The 19,751-nt window shown below is 41.3% G+C and overlaps 1 protein-coding gene across 3 annotated transcripts in view; it reads right to left on the reverse strand.

Moving 5' to 3' along the window:
* The window catches only part of agbl4 (AGBL carboxypeptidase 4), a 449,873-nt gene that overhangs the window by 23,623 nt on the left and 406,499 nt on the right, over positions 1–19,751 (reverse strand). For all 3 annotated transcript variants that reach the window (XM_028588571.1, XM_028588573.1, XM_028588572.1), the window contains 3 exons: positions 5,922–6,011; positions 4,651–4,765; positions 1,800–1,911 (listed from right to left, as the gene is read on the reverse strand). In XM_028588571.1, coding sequence (XP_028444372.1) covers positions 1,800–1,911; positions 4,651–4,765; positions 5,922–6,011 — 317 coding nt within the window. The remainder of the gene's footprint in view (positions 1–1,799; positions 1,912–4,650; positions 4,766–5,921; positions 6,012–19,751) is intronic.

The raw sequence follows: 19,751 nt of genomic DNA on the forward strand, positions 1-19,751 counted from the left end.
TTATGAAGAACAGTCTATTACAATTTATTGTAGCCTACAGCAACACACATTGATATTTGCTGTGTTCGTCCTGTTAAAGCATCAGGATCAAGACCAGCATTCCTAACACACTATTACAAATTTAACAGCAAGCAACAACAACAACATTACAATGACAAACATGGGCTGCTAATAAAGCTATAGTAGCTATCTTGTGGCCCCCAGCCACCTCTGTGAGTGACTCGCTGAACCTCTAGGAACTGTTCTCCACACTTTGGGTTGCATACCTACATAGATTTTCAGACACATGAACGTCATAAAGTATAGGCTAATGTCTTTTTCCGACAAATAATTGTTAGGTTAATGTATCTGTGTTTAATTCAGAACTACCCTTACTTGCAAACTAGTTTTTAGGCACAATTGTAGGGTACAGTATGAAATATCACCTTTAAATTGATGTTGACCTCCCATTCCAGCTTCCTCTCAGTCTCCTAGTTTGTAAACCAAGGACCACACTGAGTTAGCAGCTAGTATATGGGCCATATATGCTAGTTTAGCCCAACTGTTCTGCTGCTGATCTCCTGTTAATGGAGTCCTCCAGCGGAGCCCTCCAACCCTGGTAACCTCATTAGACACTATGCCCGCTGAGTGAGATGAGCATGAATGGAGGGCAGCAGAACAGGGCCTACAGGCTACAGAGTTGGCATTGAAACTGGCATCTGGGAGCCCCAGACATGAGTAGTGTGTCTGATGGAATTAACTGGCTGTGGCGAGAGAGAGAGAGAGAGAGAGAGAGAGAGAGAGAGAGAGAGAGAGAGAGAAAGAGGGAGAGAGAGAAGAGTAGAGGTTGCCCAAGCCTCCAAATTAACTCTGCAAGACTAAAGGCAATCATCAGGGAGAAGGGTTTTTCCTAATTTCCTACACCTGCAATTACCCCACCCCTTAGATTCATCACCTGACCCTTTAGGGGGACTCAACCCAAAGGTTGGGAACAACTCCTCTATATAATGTGTTGATTGTAACAATTTATTGTATGCATTTGAGAACACTTGTTTGTCTGCGCGTCGCAGTATTCTCGTTGTGTGACGAGAAAGTGTTATTATGTGTATGCGTGTTTGCTCAGGGTGAGTATGTGTGAGTGTGTGTGAATGACAGGCATGAGTGGATCACCCTGCCATGACAGAGTCTATCGATCAGTTTGTCAGCGCTGGGGGAAAAGGTTAATCTGCCCGATGCCAGCCCTGCGCCTCACCCCATCTCTGGCCTGCCCTGCATCCCGCCCCAGCCCGCTCCCTCTCTTATCAGGATTAGAGGAGTGTACAAAAGGGCAGAGTATTCCCAGGATACACACTGACCTTCAATAATCCCACCAACCTGCCGCTCTGCTTATAATTAACATCAGGAACAAAGAGAGAAATCCCTTGTCTGGCTGTGCAGCATTCCTCTGACTGAAAGACTAAAACTGGAGAAAAGTTACAGTAGAGTTAGAGACTGAAAGCATAGAGACTTGCTTCAGTAATATGTTTTGAATGGCCAGGAGAGCCGAGCTGACATTCTAGGGTGCTGACGAGCCTATCCGTGCTCCCCAGTGCACACACCCTAAACACAGATTGGAAGAACATGCTGAACCAAGCAAGGAAACAGAAACTGTTCTTGGGACCAGCAGACATTGCTGTGTTGAAGAAATGTTGAACACAGTATGTAGGCTGTGTGTACATTTGTGTGTGTGTGTGTGTGTGTATATGTGTGTGTGTGTGTGTGTGTGTGTGTGTGTGTGCATGTGCATGTGTGCGTGCATGCGTGCTTGCTTGCTCGCTCACCGGGTCTTGGTTCATCTGAACAATGAGTTGTTTGACAGCGTGCAACGTGGGGTGGGCCCATGGAGAGGGATCCTGCCAGTGGCGATTCAGGTCGAAACCCATCAGAGAACACCTGTACCCCCCCCCCCCCACCACACACACACACACACACACAGATTTAATGGAAAACTATAATGCGGTCTGCCTTAGAAAAAATATTACAAATGATTAAAGGTACTCTGCTGAGTTTTTGACCTCTAGTGGCGCTGTGGAGAAATGTTTCTAAGAGTGGGTTTTATTTTCATCTTGTGCATACAAGTCCTGCCAATAGTACACTATTCCACTGATCGATTAAATGTAGCAATGCACCAACACAGGCAAGGAAGAAGACTGCTAGCAAACAAACATGAATGTAAATATCCCTGTGTCCAAAATCACTCCGTCATTCACTCCTCCCTATATAGACTCTGGATAGTTCACTCTAGAGCAGTAAATCAAGACCTCAGACTTATGAATCATAGTTATTTTGCTTCATCACTGATAGGTGCAGAGCCACCCATTTTGATTTTATAAAATGTGACACACTGCATCATGACATTGTGTTGATTCTAGTGGCCGCTTTGGACAAAAGAGGTAGTGTTTTTACCACACCTGCTGTCGTAAAGGTCTTTTCTTTATGGTGCTTTATTGCCTACTATACATTACCGAGTTAGCGTTATAGGGAGGTCATACAGCTGCGATGTATGTTTTGTTCAGACAGAAAATCATTCATTTACAATAAGAGAATAAGATACAGATGCATCGTTGCATCCGGTAACTTAGCCTACTTTGTATGTCTCCTGAGCTAAACCGGGCATCACTGTCATGAGCCAAAGCATTAAAAGTTTGTTGTAGCAACCGATTAATATAGTGCATTTAATGAAACGCATGGACGCTTTACACTAGTAACGTTACAGGGGGGACAAGGGAAAAGAAAATAGTAGGCCAACACAAACACGGACTAAGAGAAATAACACATCACATAATATAATGTGGGTTACTGATGTACAACCACATCTCGCATTGTAAAGTTATTTTATGAATGAAATAGGATTATAGTAGTATAGTATTATAGAGTGCCAATTCGGGGTCGGTTTTGAATCATTTAAAATCCCGTAATTGTCCCCATCTGTTGATAGCTCGACCGAGTGTGACTCGCGTTATCGCCCATTGCCTTTCACTTTCCCTTCTAGCTTTTAGTAATTTGTTTAATTTACTTCTTTTCTGTGATGGTACCCCGGTATCAACCATAACTACAACAGATAACTTTAAAATAACATTAAAATACAATTAGGCCTATATAAAGAAATCTCCTGCTTCCTTTGACCTGGCTCAAAAGGCTAGATATGCTAACACAGGCTTTTCCGGTGTAACAAAGAAATCTGTGACCCATCAGAATGTGTTACTGTAGCGCCGTCTACCTAATCATTGTGTGACTTCGCAGAAAATCGAACCCGGGCAGAAGCCTTACTAAAAACTATATAAAAATGGCGTTCTTTTCACTGTTAGTCTCATTTGCTTTAACAAGTCATTTAAGACCATTGTATGAAAAATGACAGAGCTTCAAAAACATTAAAAAGTTACATATAGTCACTTTAAGTAAATATATACAGTATATATTACAGAGCCCCCAAAAGTTCATAGTGGGATTTTTTTCCTCGCAATGATTTTAACGTTACCTCGCATTAAGTTTTGCATTACCTATATTTTTTGCATCCCCTCTTATCCATAGGAACATTTATTGCATTGGTCCAGTCCAGTTTTACAGTTTTACACTGCCAGTTTAGGGAAACGCAAAATGTGTTGTGAGGGAATGCAAAGGTATTTCAGACAAAATATTCCAACTGTAACCTTTTGTATGGATATGGATATAATAGATGGATGTAAACATGTACTGTACAGAGGTGGATTGCTACTATTAAGTGTTACTAGCAACCTGCAATTGCCATAATGGGATGTTTACATGTAAAGATGCACCCTGAGCTGCCCTGTTTGTTGTCTTGTGTATCTTTGATATTTACTAAAGCCCTTGGTAATGATACAGCAGTTACTGATACTGTGGAGCAACTGAGCAGAGCAGCCAGCCATGAACAAAAAACTCATCCCAGGTTAAGTGACATTGATTCTTTGCTCTGCATGTATCCATTTCAGTCTGCTCTGCACTGTATCCTGCAGGGACTGCTGTGTGGTATATGTGTGCCTGTCTGTGTGTTAGTGTATGTGAGACATAGATGCATGCATGTATATAAATGAGCATGTGTGATTGGTGAGGTAAGGACTATCACTACTCACGTTATGTCAACACACTGCTCATCGACACTCAATGTGAAAGCAAGCTAATGAAAATAGCCTTTAAGCAGTCACCAATCAGTCAACAATATTATAGAGATTGTCACTGTTGGGGAGCTACTGAGATTCCCTGCAAATATTTTTGGACCACCACTAGATGGCACTCACAAACACATTAGGAGCCACTGACGCTTATCTCAGTGTACATTAGTATTCCTGGGGCTGAGCCTATTAAGTAAAAGGCAATTATGAAGAAGGGAAAGAGAAGAGAGGAACAGAGAGGAGAGGAGGATGCCCACAGAGCTGCAGCAGTAGTGTTAAGGACAGAGAGGAGGAGAGGATGGACAGAGAGAACAGCCCTACGGCCAAATACTATCTTCTACAAGTGCACTGCTGTGAGCTATATGAATTCATTAAGCTCCCTAAAGGTGGAGTTAAGAGGATATAATCCTACGCAGCAGGATATAACACCATGTAATGTGTGAATTCTACGCAACGTATCAATGCATTCAAATTAAGAATTAAAAGATGCGTGAATGTGTACCTGTAGTTGCCCAGATAGACTCCATCAGGATTTAGCATGGGGACGATCTTGAATATCACATGATCTCTTAGGATCTGAGCCACAGGATGCTGGCTCACCAGGAAGTCGATCACACCTATCTCACACACACACACACACACACACACACACACACACACACACACACACACACACACACACACACACACACACACACACACACACAGGGGGAAATAGACTTGAAAAGAAAACCGAAGACAGGCTTGGCAGTTAATTGAGTTTTGAGAAACAAAAGGAGAAGGAAGGACAATGCGGGGGCATCTTCAGAATCGGGGAAGGAATAGGAGACGTCAAGCCTAAATCAATACAAATGGAATGGAGCTGACGGCGCTGGAAAAACAGACAGCACACAGCGGGCTAAAAGCCAACTCTTCTGATTCATGATGATGCATACAACACACTCACAGAAACTGATACTGTAGGTATATTTATCTATATTTATATATACTGTATATTTATATATATTTATATATACTGTATATATATATATATATATATATATATATAGATAGATAGATAGACAGATAGTCACCTCTACCACCTCTCTCACTGTATCAGTCTCTTCCTCAGTCTGACTGACTCTGGAGGGAGCTTTCTAAAGTCTGAGAAAATGACCCTGATCTTGTCAACAGGATTATATCTGTCAAATGTATAACTAAAAACCTGTACTGAAAACTGGATTATGGAGTTCAAAATATGAGAGCAATTATCAGGCAGGGCAAATCTAACAAAATATGCAATTGAGTAGCATTATGGGATATATGGGATCTCGAATTTTTGGAGCTCAACCCATACTAGGGTCTAAAAACTAAATATCTCAGCCTCTGCTGCATTGTTTTGAACAAATCTTTTTTTTTCTGTGTCACTTGCAAATCCCTAACTATGTGAAAGCATAATGCTATTTTGCTGGAGTACCCCTTTGATCTGGAGGATTGTCGCCTGTTGCTGATTGGCTGGAAAAGTGTTTTGTTGTTGTGTTATTGTGTGAACCATCTGAGATGGTCCATAAATATAATCTATATTCAACTTCATTAATAAGTCTATTACTGTAATAGCAAACAGTAAATAGTATGTGTTCCTAAATACAGAAAATGTATTGAATAGTACACAATGTAAATACAATTGTACGCTTACTTTTTAAACACCACATATAATGAACACATGTTGGTGAAACAACATACAGACCAGTGGTGCTGCATCTGAATCATTAAACGGCAACATTCAAACTTTACCTTGACAAATAAAGGAGGCAGGAGACTCTCCAGGGTGAACACGAGCTGAAAGAAAGACCAGCTTTTTCTCCCTCTCTGGATTCAGATGGTCTGCGGGGGATGAGGAGTGAGAGAGGGGGAAGGTGTATAGAAAAGTAAAGACAAAAGAGGAGAGAAGTGGTGTTGTTACTAAACACAAAGTTTGTGTAGACAGCAACTCTAAAAACTCTAAGTTTTAATTGAGAATAAATTCTTATCTTAAGTTGGTATCAGAGTTAGATACACAAGTAGCCTATTGCAGTCCAGAGTAAGAGGCTGGGTCAAAACACACACTGACCTGGCCATCCATTTTTAGACAGACATACATGAATCAAACATCAAACTAACACAGTGCTTGGAATATTCAACTTGGCAAGGTGAATTATACATCTACAGAGGTCGGGATCAGCCAGCAACAGGTGTGACGTGATAGAGGTCTTCTTTGATTTCAGACTTCAGGTCTGGCTGAAGACTTCTTGCTCCCTGCTCTTACTCTGTTGGACAGATAAGTTGTACCTTGGAGACCTTTCTTGAGCATTTTCAGTCACTCTACTGGTGGATTTTTGCATTAATAAGGGTTAATGAATCTTTCAACATACTTGTCAAACCTGAAAATGTTAAAATGCAGAGATTTTTTGAAACAAAGTGAGAGGTCTTGGATTCTCTCCTCAACACAATTCAGAACCTTTCTTATGTATTCTGCGAGATGAATAAATGACTACATCTGAAACGTCTTATTACACTAGAATAATCTCAATTGTTGAAACGGTTTATTTTATTCCTGCTGTGAAATATTTTAGGGTAAATTCTATGGTGAAAATACTCTATTCTGAAAGTCAACTTGCAAGAGGATAAGTTAACCTTTTATATCACCGTAGATATTGTGAGGATCATTCTTGCTTACATTCCTCAAATACAATAGAAAGAATGAATAACATAAAAACAAGCCAAGTTGAAAATCACAGAGGTCAAAATGTTGCTGTTTTCTCGGCCAGTGTTTTTCTTAAATCTGCTGTTGCTAATGAATGAAAGTGATTGCGTGCCTCATCGCTATACACAAACTTAATATCTTATTGATTCCTTCACCCGCTTCTGCTGAGCAGAGAAAATGCTAATTAGCAACAGGCTATGCACCTTTCCTTCTCCTTAATTCCAATTTAGCCTCACAGCAGTATGTGTGTGCTTCTCTGTGTGCGTGCACATGGCATGTCTGTTTGAGTGGTCAGGGGTCGTAAATAAAAAGAGCGGTGTTCCATTTAAGTACTCTCCCTCTGATTTTATTTCGCTTTTCTCTCTCCCTCTGCCCTTCACAGAGACAAATGGCTTTGCCATTCAGGAGTCTCCGTGGAGCGGGGCGGGCCGTTTGTTGTAAATGTGAGTGCTTGTGGTTTGGCCGGCCGCTGGGTGCTCGGTGGCTGTGAAATTCCATCACTTAGAAATTCTACTTTGGCCTCAACCCCAGGGCCAACACACAGGCTCCTCATACAAGAAAACCCAACGCACGCACCCACGCACGCAATCTCTCTCTCTCACACACACACACACACACACACACACACACACACACACACACACACACACACAGTACAAAGCTGCAATCAGGAAAGAAAAAAAATCATAGGCCGACATACACACAGCCTTTCTCCCTACAGTAGACCAAGAACCTAGAAAGTTGTGACCCAAACCAGAGGAAGCTGCCAAGGTCCCGACTGACGGGGAATTCAACTATCGTGGCCATGCTACATTTAGTCTCAATGCTAGTGTGCCCTTGCTGCCTCATCAAAACAATCTCTTACAGCAGGCTCCTGGAGCTTACAATGGATCCACTGTTTATTCCACATCGTTGTTGGTTGTGTGTGTGTGTGTGTGTGTGTGTGTGTGTGTGTGTGAGAGAGACTATGTCTCCTCAGGGCTCTCACAAATGCTCCCCAAGTAGTTGTTGTGTTTATGTGTCTGTATCTCTGCCTTCCTCTGTATCTGGCTGTGCCCAGCCAAGCATTGTAGCACAAAATTAAATCCCACAATTCCATAGGCACCCCAACGCCCAGAGGGAACCAGTACCATACCAAGTACCATAGCTTGGCTGTATGTAATGGGGAATCACATCTTTGGCTCAGCTATGTGGGTGACATAACATAAAGGTTAGGGTCAAGTTATGGTTGAGCACAGCGCTGCAGCAGCATCTCCTGACCTCAAGGTGTCAGTAGAGATCAGCAGGCGGGGGGCTGTCATGAGAGGAGATGTATAAAGACAGGGAACGAAAGACAAAAATGAAAGAGAAGGCAAGGGATTTGAATGAAAGGTAGCTTTCGAAGGCAACACAAATGATGTAACTCTTTTTCTTTCTTTGCAGACAGTTTTTAGAACTTGTAGTAGGAGAGGAAAAAAATCCAGAAGTGTTTCAACTCTAAATGCCTTCCATGGTGAGCTGAATTTCATCACTGCCAATTTATTTATATAAGTAGAAACATTATAGTTCAATTCATCATCTTCATTTTTTAAATGTGTTACATTTTCCTCTTTAAGTGTGTTATGATGACTTTGCATGTGTACATTAGGGCTGAAACTAATGAGTATTTTAATTATTGATTATACTTTAGATAAGTGGATTCATTATTTAATGTAGGAAATGATCGAAAAATAGTCAAATATGCAAAGCACAATTTCCAAGATCCCACTGACATCTTAAAATTGCCTGTTGATTTCAACTAAGAGTCTAAAACCCAAAGATATTTAGTTTGCATTGATATAAAACAGAAAAGAACAGCAAATACACACACTGGAGAAGCTTGAATCAGCAAATTGTTTGATGAATGACTTAAATGATTAATAGTTGCGAATAATTAACTGTCCATCTGTCCATATCGACTATAATCAATAAATGAGTAGATTCCTCATTCATTATGTTTTAATGCTACCTTTGAAGTTTATATATGCTTGGCATCCAAACAGTTTTTGTGACTTTAATTCTTCACTGCTGCCATGCTGGTGCACATTACCCACTCCTGAGAGGCCATGTCTTCAAATTATGAACTTCTTTAACCTTCATATTATCACACACAGTCCTCTGTGGGCCTGTCACAGCAGTTTAGAGAACATGATTACAATTTTTATAACAGTGTAAGAATAAGGAAGGGAAGGAGAGTGAATGAAAGTGAGGGAGGGCTACAGTAAGAGGGTGGGAGCCCAGCACAGGAGAGGGATGTGACAATGAGTGAGTGAAAGCGGCAGAGGCAAAATTTATGCCCACACTTCCAAATCAAAGTGCTCTCTCAGCATATTTCTCACCTGCCAAAGTCATGTGCTGCACTGTACGGCACATTACTGCTCATTCTCTCGCAGCTAGCCGAGAGGAAGACAAAAATTAAAGGATGTCAAACTACGATCAGCTCTGATAAATATGGAAATTACTGGAGAGAAGAAAAGTGCCTGTGAAAAACAACATACATCTAATAGATTCTGAAGGTCAGCCCTGATTGTGCTGGTCAGCTCTTTCTGTGACAGCAGTCCTGGGAACTTTGGGTTCGATCTCATAAGTTTTGACGTGATGTAATTAACTGAGATCTTCGTCATCATTCTTCTTCAGCAGGTACAAAGGGAACCCTGTTGAGACCTTCTTGAAGCATCATGGCATATATTTAAATACATTTAAAAGTAAATTTGATTCAAGAAGTTGGAGAGGCATATTTTGCTTACTTTTTTAATATCTTCTCTTTCCAAACTTTAAGACATGGAAGGCTGTGAAGGCATGAATTTTAAGACTGGCACTAAACTGTACGACCAGTTACCTTATTGGATACTAAATAGCATCTTAGGTTTTATATTAAACCAGATGAAATATGGAATATCTTTGGCACACTATGGGGAGGGGAAATTGGCTCCAGTATGCACTACAACATACTGCAACCATAGTACACGTGATACAATAAAAAAAAAATGTCACACTGGCCACAGCTTTATAACACATATACCACAAGTCTCAAACCAAGGCCTCTCTAAATCTCTGCCCCACCCCTCTCTCTGCTCTGTGGGTTTTACACTGTAATAAATTAGCCTCACTTTGGCGAGATGGCAACAAGACACGCTTGACGCCCTGCTCAGTGCGTCATATCGAGGATGGGCGCGAGCTGTAAATTGTCACTGGCGTTGAATTTATACAGAGCCTTGGGACGAGATGCAGCACCGTGTACTGCCCAGCTGAGTGAGCCCCAACAAGCATCAAAGCTCTGCACCTCTTCACACCCCCCTCGCTCCACCCCGCTGACACCACCCTCTGCAACCTCAAGGACAAACAGTGAGAGAGAAAGAGGAAGAAAGGAAGAAGACAAAAGAGACTGAGAGGAATGGGGATATGCGTTGAAGTGCAGAGGGCTCTAAGGTGATAAGAGTTTTATGATGCTGTTTTCTTCCCCAGGAATTGACCGAACCCTGACTTAGAATTTTGGCTTGTGTGCATGTGTGTGTTAGTGTCTGTAGGTGCTGGAAAGCCTGTGGCATGTCTCAGATTTATTCCGCTCATCTTACTGTGGGGAGACAGGGGCACCGCCAAGGCCCCCTCACATATTTATAAAGCATCCCATGTCACTTCACACATTACACAGATAAACTCTGAGCAAGGTAAGGAGGGGAGTGAGAGATGCAGTAAGAGAGAAAACATTGAGTCCCTGCATAAACATTGCTAATTGTCATACAATGGGGCCACGGTGTTTTCTCTGAACTGACAAAGAAAGAAAGCTACAGAAGAGAGGATGTTTACACAGACAGGTGGATGGACACAGACACAGGGGACGATTGCTACAAAGACAGAGGACAGCAAGGGGGAGATAGAAAGACACCCAGTGAGACAGAGGTGAAAAAGAACAAAGAGAAGCAGAAAATCAGCAGAGCAACACAAAACTTTACTGAGCACCTTCAAAATAAAATACTCCTGTTTTTGAAGTTTTTATTATAACCATATTTCATCTCATTATATCACTGTTCAATTATACTTTCTGTAATTTGTCTCAACAAGGTGTAATTGCAATTTAAAATCCCTAACGTATTGGACTAAAATCTGGTTGGGGAATACTGAATAATACTTTTCTGTTGGCCCAAAAGTAATACAAAATAAATAAGGTATTGAGTATAAAATTACTTGAATGGGCCCATAAAATATCCACCATTTGTTAGTTGGTTATTGTTTATCTTTTCCAATTGTAGAATGTAAGCTCCTCCCAGGAAATTTGATGTAAAAATCAAATAATTACAGTAAAGATATTCCCTTGAAATGTAAATTATAGTCATGCCAATGACGGATGGACAGAACAGAAATAGAATAGTGAGACAAGAGACAAAGAGGATAGAGAGGCATACTGGGTGACACCACTCTAGTAGTATTGTTAGGTTAAGTCTCCTGTACTTTGGTCCAGTCATCTACTCATCTCTACAGCTCTGTACCGCCTCCCTCCTTCACTTCCTCTCTGTCTTCTTGGCCATCGTAGCCATCTAAGATGTGTGTGTAGCTGAAGAGAGCAATCAAAAGCAGAAATGTGGTGGTCAGAGGTGTGTGTGTGTGTGTGTGTGCGTGTGTGTGTGTGTGTGTAAGAGAGAGAGAGAGAGAGAGACAGAGTGTTCCAGGGGATTACAATGGCCATGTTGAGACACTCAGATTGGCATCAGATCCAGACAGAAAGGGGAGTATACAGAGAGAAGGAGAGAAAAGAAAATTGGGAGAGTCATAAAGGAGATGAAGGGTAGAGAGAGATAAATAAAGAGAAAAAGAGAGAAAGGAAAAAAAGAGACAGAAGGGTGGGAGCAGAGGAAACCCTTGAGATTACAGCATGTAAATACGCCAACGGCGGGCCTCTAAAGTGGAGATGAAGAGACGGCAGGATAAAAAGCTCTGAGCGCTGTGATTATGGATCAATTTGCTGCAATCAAGCCCCCTTATGGCTGGTTCCTGTGAAATGGAGAGATTTCTGCTCTTCAAGGGCAGCTGTGATGACAGTGGAGGTCACAGGCGATGGGAGTGGCAGAGTGACGGAGGGAGAGGAGCATCACGGGGATGGGAAGAAGGGGAGACAATCCGTCCTAAACAAGGTGTTAGGCAGCCATCAGCATTCAAGCCTGAACTGAGGGGCTTTCTAATTATGTTAATGATGAGAGGTGGAGGTGAGATGTGGGCCTTTGGCTATTATTAACCAGGGAGCTCGGGTCTTGTTAGGGTCGCAAATGAGTAGTCAAGTGGATGCACCATGACAACAATGATTGCTACTATTTCATACACGATTAAAAACGCCAACATGATATTGAATTATAAGTCTGAGGTGTGCTTTGTTGCAGCTGTAACCACACCCAACAGTGATGTCCAGTGTACTGACACACCCTGTAGAACATTTCTACATCACTGCAGCAGCAAGGTGAGAAGTTAAACCACTGGAGATCAGCAAACACAACACTTTCAGTGGGTTGAATAGCCTGAGGCATAGAAAAAAAAATCAAATTCTGTATGTTTATAAATATTCTACTGAAGGTGAACCATATTAAGACATAAATGTTTAATTACCACCAGGGAGCTTAGCTGCCATTTACTGAATCAAAGGTTGTAACAACCAAGGTTGAATGAACTATTATGTTCTTCACAGTGTCAACATGACCTTGTCAGCCATACAACAGAGAAATATATTTGTTTAATATATTCATTTTACTTTTTTTTCTTTATTTCATTTTTAAACAATTACACTAAAAAGCCAGAGAAAGTTGAGGAAGAATATTATGACCAGTGCCCATTGTGTGTATGTGAACCTTTATTCGTTGTCAGGGCTAACAACAACTTCAAGCTTTCCTTCATGCCTTTCAGAAGCAAGCCCATATCTGTTACAGTCACACAGTTTTATGGAGCCCCGTAAGTGTAGAGAACAAGTGTGATAGACAGTTGGCACAGAGGGTGAGACAGAGATTCACTGAGAGAGAGACAAAGCGGGAGCTCTGTCAAGTATCAAAAGCAATAGGCCCTTTTAGCGATATGATACAGACGTCTGGCGCAAAGTCAGAGGCGGGGACTGCTTAGGGTTTCAAGGCATTGGTCACAGCCGTTTCTGAAACCCTGACTTCTCCTCTCTAGCCTTCAGAAAATGATGACAGGAGGAGTGGAACATAAAAAGCAGGGATGGCTGGTCTGTGCGCGGCATGATACAGAATCAGAGGCAGCCAGTAATAGCCTTTTTTGAAGAATGCGCCACTGAACTTTAAGGGCCGTCTTGCTTGAAAGGACAAGTTACAAATAGGAAGAAAGGAGAGGGAGAAATGATTTCCCAGGGATATACCCCCTACTGTGCTGCCCTATCGTCGCACCACAGCGTAGGAGTGTGTTTGTGCGTGTGTGTGTGTGTGTGTGTGTGTACATGATTGTGGTAGGCAGGAAAAACTGCTACACGTGCACCAGCAGACATACAATACATGAACACCTATAATTGCACCGGAGCACTATATGGACAAAGAGGAAACAGTTTGTTCTTAAATGTCATTCAAACCACTGTTGCTTTTTAGAGAGAAGTTGTAACTAAAGCCCATCTGACAAGTGGAGCAGTCAGACAGCCGGACGTACAGACAGAACTGATGTGTAGTTCTTTATTACTCCGTCTCTTCCTACCTATCAATAATTTCTGAGCCACAACAATACGGCTGGGCGGAGGTAAACAACCATAGTGCATCCCAGCTTTAATAACCACCGTCACACCTCCCATCTATGTCTTTCAGTCAATTTTTCTTGCCTTCGATTCTGTTGGATTCTACCTATTTTCTTGTCTCTCATCTTTTTTGTTCTCTCCTCACATCTCTACTGCAACTCAAAGTTACTTGATCCGTCTGCAGCTATGCACACTAGTCTACACACATATATTTGTGCATGGAAGAACTAGTGGGGTGTGTGTCTGTGTGTTTGGTCATGTGTGCATTGCGGGCATCAGCTCGGCTTGGCGGCAGCAACAATGTCATTCAGCAGTTTAGTAACAGGCCATTACCTTGTTAATACCAGCCTAATGGGCAGTCTGCTATTTTAAAACCACAGTCGTGTTTGTGCCATTAACAACCACTTAGTGCTCCACTCAAATCAACAGGCCACGGGGACACACCAAAAACAATAACAAAGACAATGTGATAATATGCCCTGAGTCAAAACTAGATTATTCTCTTGGTTTCAATTTTTTATTTTATGTCGTAAAAAGTGCAAATATAGCCAAAATTGGCCATGATAATGCAATTTGTTGTTGCATATGGTCAAGATCCTATTAGTTGTTTTATTTTCTCTTACAGTAAATCCAGTAATTACATACAATACATAAACACGTAATGTGATGGATCATTAGTAGCAGCGTAGTCTTGCATAGCCAGACCTATCTCTACAGTGCTGTCTCAGCGCTGGAGAATGGTCTGGCTGCAACCATTATCATTCTGCTATAGGAGAAAAAAGTGCTCTGGCTTGTTTATATTTCTTTAAAACAATCACAATCCTCTGGGGCGGCACTAAGCCCAGGATGCAGCAACGGTGCCCTTGCAAAATAGATAGCGAAAGGGGAGGAGAATGTTGCGTGAAATACACAACCTATGGCAGGCTTATACCCACAGTCTACATCTGGTGAGTCAGACTAGTAGCAGCGGGCATTGCTGTCTGGTACAGTGCCTCTTTTGATGCTACCACTGCGGTAAGCCAAAGTCAGACATTTTCAAATTACACTGTTCTTCTTGTTTGCTTTGGTTTATTTTTGAACAGCACTGCTACTTGGGCGGAGTGATTAGGGCAACACCTGAAAAGCACCGTTGTTACTCTCTGCTCTTCCCCACGGGGCTTCTCAGGTGCTGTGAGCAAATCACTCCGCCCAAGTAGCAGAAGCAGCAGTGCTTCGCCTTCTGAGAATATAGTTCCCAGTATGTATACGGTTAGAAGACAGCTGTGTCTCATGTGACCTTGTTATTTGTACACCCTGTGACTATACAAATCACAAGATGTAAATAGGAAAATGTTGGCGTTATTTTGTCACTCATTGGGAGCAGTAGGCTAGATGGAGCCGGTTACCTCCAGGATCTGTGCTAAGCTAGGTTAGCGGTGGTTGCGTCAGACAGAGTTACGATACGCACGGAGATGAGAAGGGTATGTATGGACTTATCTAACTCTGGGGGATATGGTAAATAAGCTAACGTCCCAATAAGTCGGCGTGTTGTGCCGTAACTATTTCTTCGCCTACTACTTATGTGCAGCATCCCTGCTGGTTGCTTGGCAACTTAACTGAGATGACACCAGGATGTCACTGCGTTGGACTGTGTTTCTCAAGAAATAATTATAGCATGTAAATTCCAGTAAAACCTTAAAGCCTTACTACGTTACCTGGTGCTGCTCATTGATAAACCAAAATATGGATGGTCTGAAAACAGCTTACTCTGTGTCAGTGACCAATGTAAACAATATGTAGATGGTCTATTGTCATATACTGTAGGCCGGAAAATTATTTTACAATGAAAAACAACCCCTGTATTTGTTTGAAAACTGAAAATAAGATAAAAAGTAAAACAAGATATGGCAGATATGCTGATAGTTACGTTTCAATCGAGTTATTTAAACAAACATGGCAAACTATAGCCTGCAGGTCTTTCTAATTCCATTTTAGCATCTCAAAGAGAATCAGCAGCTTCCCTCTGAAGTCGGATGCGCCGGGCAAGAAGTCCTGCAACGGAGGCACAGTCCATTTCGCTGCATCAATCGTTCACACAGACTTTGAACTCAATTGTGGGTATGTTCAGCTCTTCAGTGATTTCAAAAGCTTTCAGTTGAATATCAGCTCTGGTAATAGGCATTTTTTCCTTCCATTTTGCAGTCAGATAGTCACACACTCTCCTGTCAGGCTCTTGAAAGCAGCCCGCTTTGGGACGCTGAAAAAAATGTGAGATTTTGATTTTGAGTCTTTTGACTCTTGGTATTTTTAAGACCATCATTTAGGACTTATGGTCTTGACAGTGTCACAATGATCTTAAACTGGCACCATAATTCCTTCAAGTCTTGATTAACTTCAAGATGATGTACAAGTCAAGATGAGTACTGTGTCTCTCTATCTTTCATTCCTGTAATCGTCAGATTACAGTAGCTCGCTTTAGTTAAAAGGAAACTTTGGAAGCAACTCCTATAAAGAGATTAACATGCTAACATACAAAGATGTTCATTGCATTCCCAAATGAGAGACACACCCTTCCAAAATCCTTTTGATCAGGTATAGGCAATCAAAAACTACTTAAGGCAGAGACATATATTGTGCTTGTTGAACCAATCATAGATGGATTCGGATTTGGGCATCACAACAAAAATCCGACTGTTATTGGATATTTGAAGCCAATATTGATAAAGATATTTGAATTTAAAAACCTGATAATGATTTATCAGCCAATAGTTAATTGTTTTCTCAAACACATCATGTAAACAAACTTTTGTTTTTATTAATGGCCGCAATATTTACTGAGTTGGATAAACTGTGTAATGGCAACACAGTTTCCGAATTACCCTAAACTTATTGACATTTCTGCACTGCAGTTACTTGACACCCACTGGCCTATGAACAAATGACATATAGCGAATATCAGCTGATATGTCAGCTCTTGTCACAATTAATCAAGCTGGACTGAGCCTGTACCTGTCTGGGCCTGCTGGTGCTGATGAGGAGATCAAATCATACAGTACAGTTTGCGGTGGTCAATGCTGCAAATTGTTTTTCTTCTGATGCGGGTGTCATAAGGTCAGAGAAAGACAACAGCGAGGAAAACTGCTATAGTTTTAGATGTGCATGCAACACTACACGGACAATGTGGGGTACTCACTGCCACTGTGATACAGAGGAGTGTTGACAGCTTTCTCAATATCTATTGATCATTACTCCTACCATTACAGACAAAGGCTGAACAATGTCTTTACTCACTCATTGTTTTAACAGCAAATGCAAATTCACCATTAAAATGCGAATCCAAACTAACAATTCACTGCAGAATATTCGAAAAACAATGATTGTTCAATAAAAACTAATTTCTTAACCCAAACTGAAGTTAATTGATATTAATGGTGTATTCCACATTCTAGCCCAAGCAGATAATGTGTAATGCTTTTTTCAAATTTAAAAAAAGAGACTTCATTCTACCCACAGGTTAAATCAACAGTTTTGTTTTTGTTTGTGTGATTAAAAAATGTAAGAATTCTTTTAAGGAGTTATCCATCTCCCTAATCTCTCTATAAGTTAACTTGAAAAGATTTAAACGCAGCGTAACACCTGCTGTTAATACAGCTTCCTGATAAAGCTGACATCAAATGTCTCAGATAACATCACTGCTTATCTCTGTAAATTAAATGACGTCTTAAATAAGTAAAAAAATAATGTTTTTTGGGATTGTTGTATAACTGCTAAGCTGAAGAAGACAGCCTGTGAATTTAAAAGAAACCAGAAAATCCTCAACTTCCAATAAAACAAATAGCTAGAATGAATACTAACATTAGGGTAGCTATATTATAGTATTCAAATGTGTCTACAGTGAAAATAAACTTCTACATTTGAAAGTAATTGAGCAGTGAAATGGTAATTGAGCTCATGACTCCTGTTTGTCTCTTTCTCTCCTCACTTGTGATTGGCTCGCCTGATGCAACAACTGCATGATGGTTGGTTTAGGATTAATGGGGTTGCCATGACAACATGCTGGCTGTCGAGCTGTGTTGGAATGAACGTGTGTTATACGTATATGTGCGTGTGTGTATACTTTGTTTGAAGTGGCAGGCCTTTTCAACAGCTCTGATCAGGGAAATGTTTGTAGTGGGGGCAAACCTGGAGAACAAACAGGACTTCAGAGAGATTAGCGATCTGTGGAACACACGCGCACGCACGCACGCACGCACGCGCGCGCGCGCGCACACACACACACACACACACACACACACACACACACACACACACACACACACACACACACACACAGGGAGTCTGCTTTCTAAATGAAATCAGCCACACATAGACAGACAGCTCCTCAGCTAAAAATTAGACTATCTTTCTCATGTGATGAAGCAAAGACAAGGAAGAGGGTGGGATATAAGAAGGTGCCATATCTGTCGGCTAACATTCCTCTGTTCTTTCCCTCTCCTTAACACCCTCAAGGCTGATGTTTTTGAAGAAACAGACTAAGAACAAGTGATCTGGAGTACAATGTGTGTGTGTGTGTGTGTGTGTGTGTGTGTGTGTGTGTGTGTGTGTGTGTGTGTGCATGCTCCTGCCAACCCTGCAGGGCCAGTGTAAATCCATCAGTGCTAAGGAGAGGCCAGGTGAGTTCTTTAGCAGCCAAGGTGTGACACATGGCCCCAACGCTCCTCCATCATGCTATACTAAGCAGCACTATGTGTGTCTGTACGTCAGTGTACTGTGTGTGTGTGTGTGTGTGTGAGAGGACAAGTCAAACGCGGAGCTGGGATTCAGACAAATACACTGCACCGCTCCCGACCCCAAACCAAACGAACAGCACTGGAGTTATTCTCAGAGCCACAAGCACATCACTCAGTCCCCAAGGTAGAAGGATAAGTCATCCACTACGGTTGCAGGAGGTGTTATGTCTCTCACTGCAAGTAGTTCAGAGTTTGAGGAATGAAGGTACAAGGCCAAAAACAAATGGCAATGTGCTCCTCATCTCAGTTTTGGCAATCGGACAGAGTGGTACGTCATGTTCCCAACTCCCAAACTAACACAGGACATCAGAATGATAAAACGTGTCAACATTGTGAAGAAATCCATGAAATAATCTCACTCTGATTGGCCTGTCCTAAGCTTCACATGTCAGAAAGAGATGGTTACTGTGTTATCTTTTACTTAGAGAACAAACTCTGTGGCTTCGGGCGTGGTGTGTTTAATTTATAGAACATTTATTGGAAAACATTTCTAAATGTATCAAAATTGTGCTTCTATAGATGACAGGACCATTTATTTTCGAGATTGCACTGGTAAATTTGGTCAATGTTTTTTTTTTTTTTACTTTATTTAGATCTAAAAATATTTTGTTGAGTGTTTTTGGTTTACTACTTAAAAGTAAATAGCAGATGTATGTTATTGTCAAGACATACATACAAGTAAAATAAATAGTAAATAGATAAAAAATCAACCTAATAAAAGTAACAAGACTAAAACCATTCTTGCAGCTCTGTGAGACTGCACTTAAGCACATAGGTGCTTTGAGCTAAATACTAATGTCAGCATGCTAACATGCTCACAATCACAATGCTAACATGCTAATAGCAACCCATTCAATAGCTGTTGAGATATTTCAGTCAGGTCAAAGTGGTGGACCAACCAATGGCCATTGCCATCCCTAGAGCCATGCCGCTAGCATGGTGAAAAATAACTTAAAACTGAAAGGCAGCTACGCTTCATACATAGATGAAATGAATTTACTTGGCACAAAAAATAATGATGAAGCCATTCTGAGCCCATTCACAGTGATGTTCTTAACCTAAAGGAGTTTTGTTTTGTTCGATTTAAAACATAAAAAGGGTCTTGCAAAAAAACATCTAAAAAATAATAAATCATTAACATACACTGATGTATGACAACAACAAAAAAGACATGTGCCACATGTAATGTAATCTATTTTGTTTTTCTACATGAGGGTCCTTTCCCTGTTATGGAAGGAGGTGGGGGGAGGTCGAGATGCAGGGAAGTGTGCTGGCCTGATCACACCCTGAGAAGTAGGCCCTGAGGGAGCAGATTAGAAAATGGTGATGCAATATTAATTGGTGATGGTGCGTGCCAGGGAGTGCAGGGTTGTCCA

Source organism: Perca flavescens, chromosome 9 (genome assembly GCF_004354835.1).
Source record: "Perca flavescens isolate YP-PL-M2 chromosome 9, PFLA_1.0, whole genome shotgun sequence".
Taxonomy (NCBI): domain Eukaryota; kingdom Metazoa; phylum Chordata; class Actinopteri; order Perciformes; family Percidae; genus Perca; species Perca flavescens.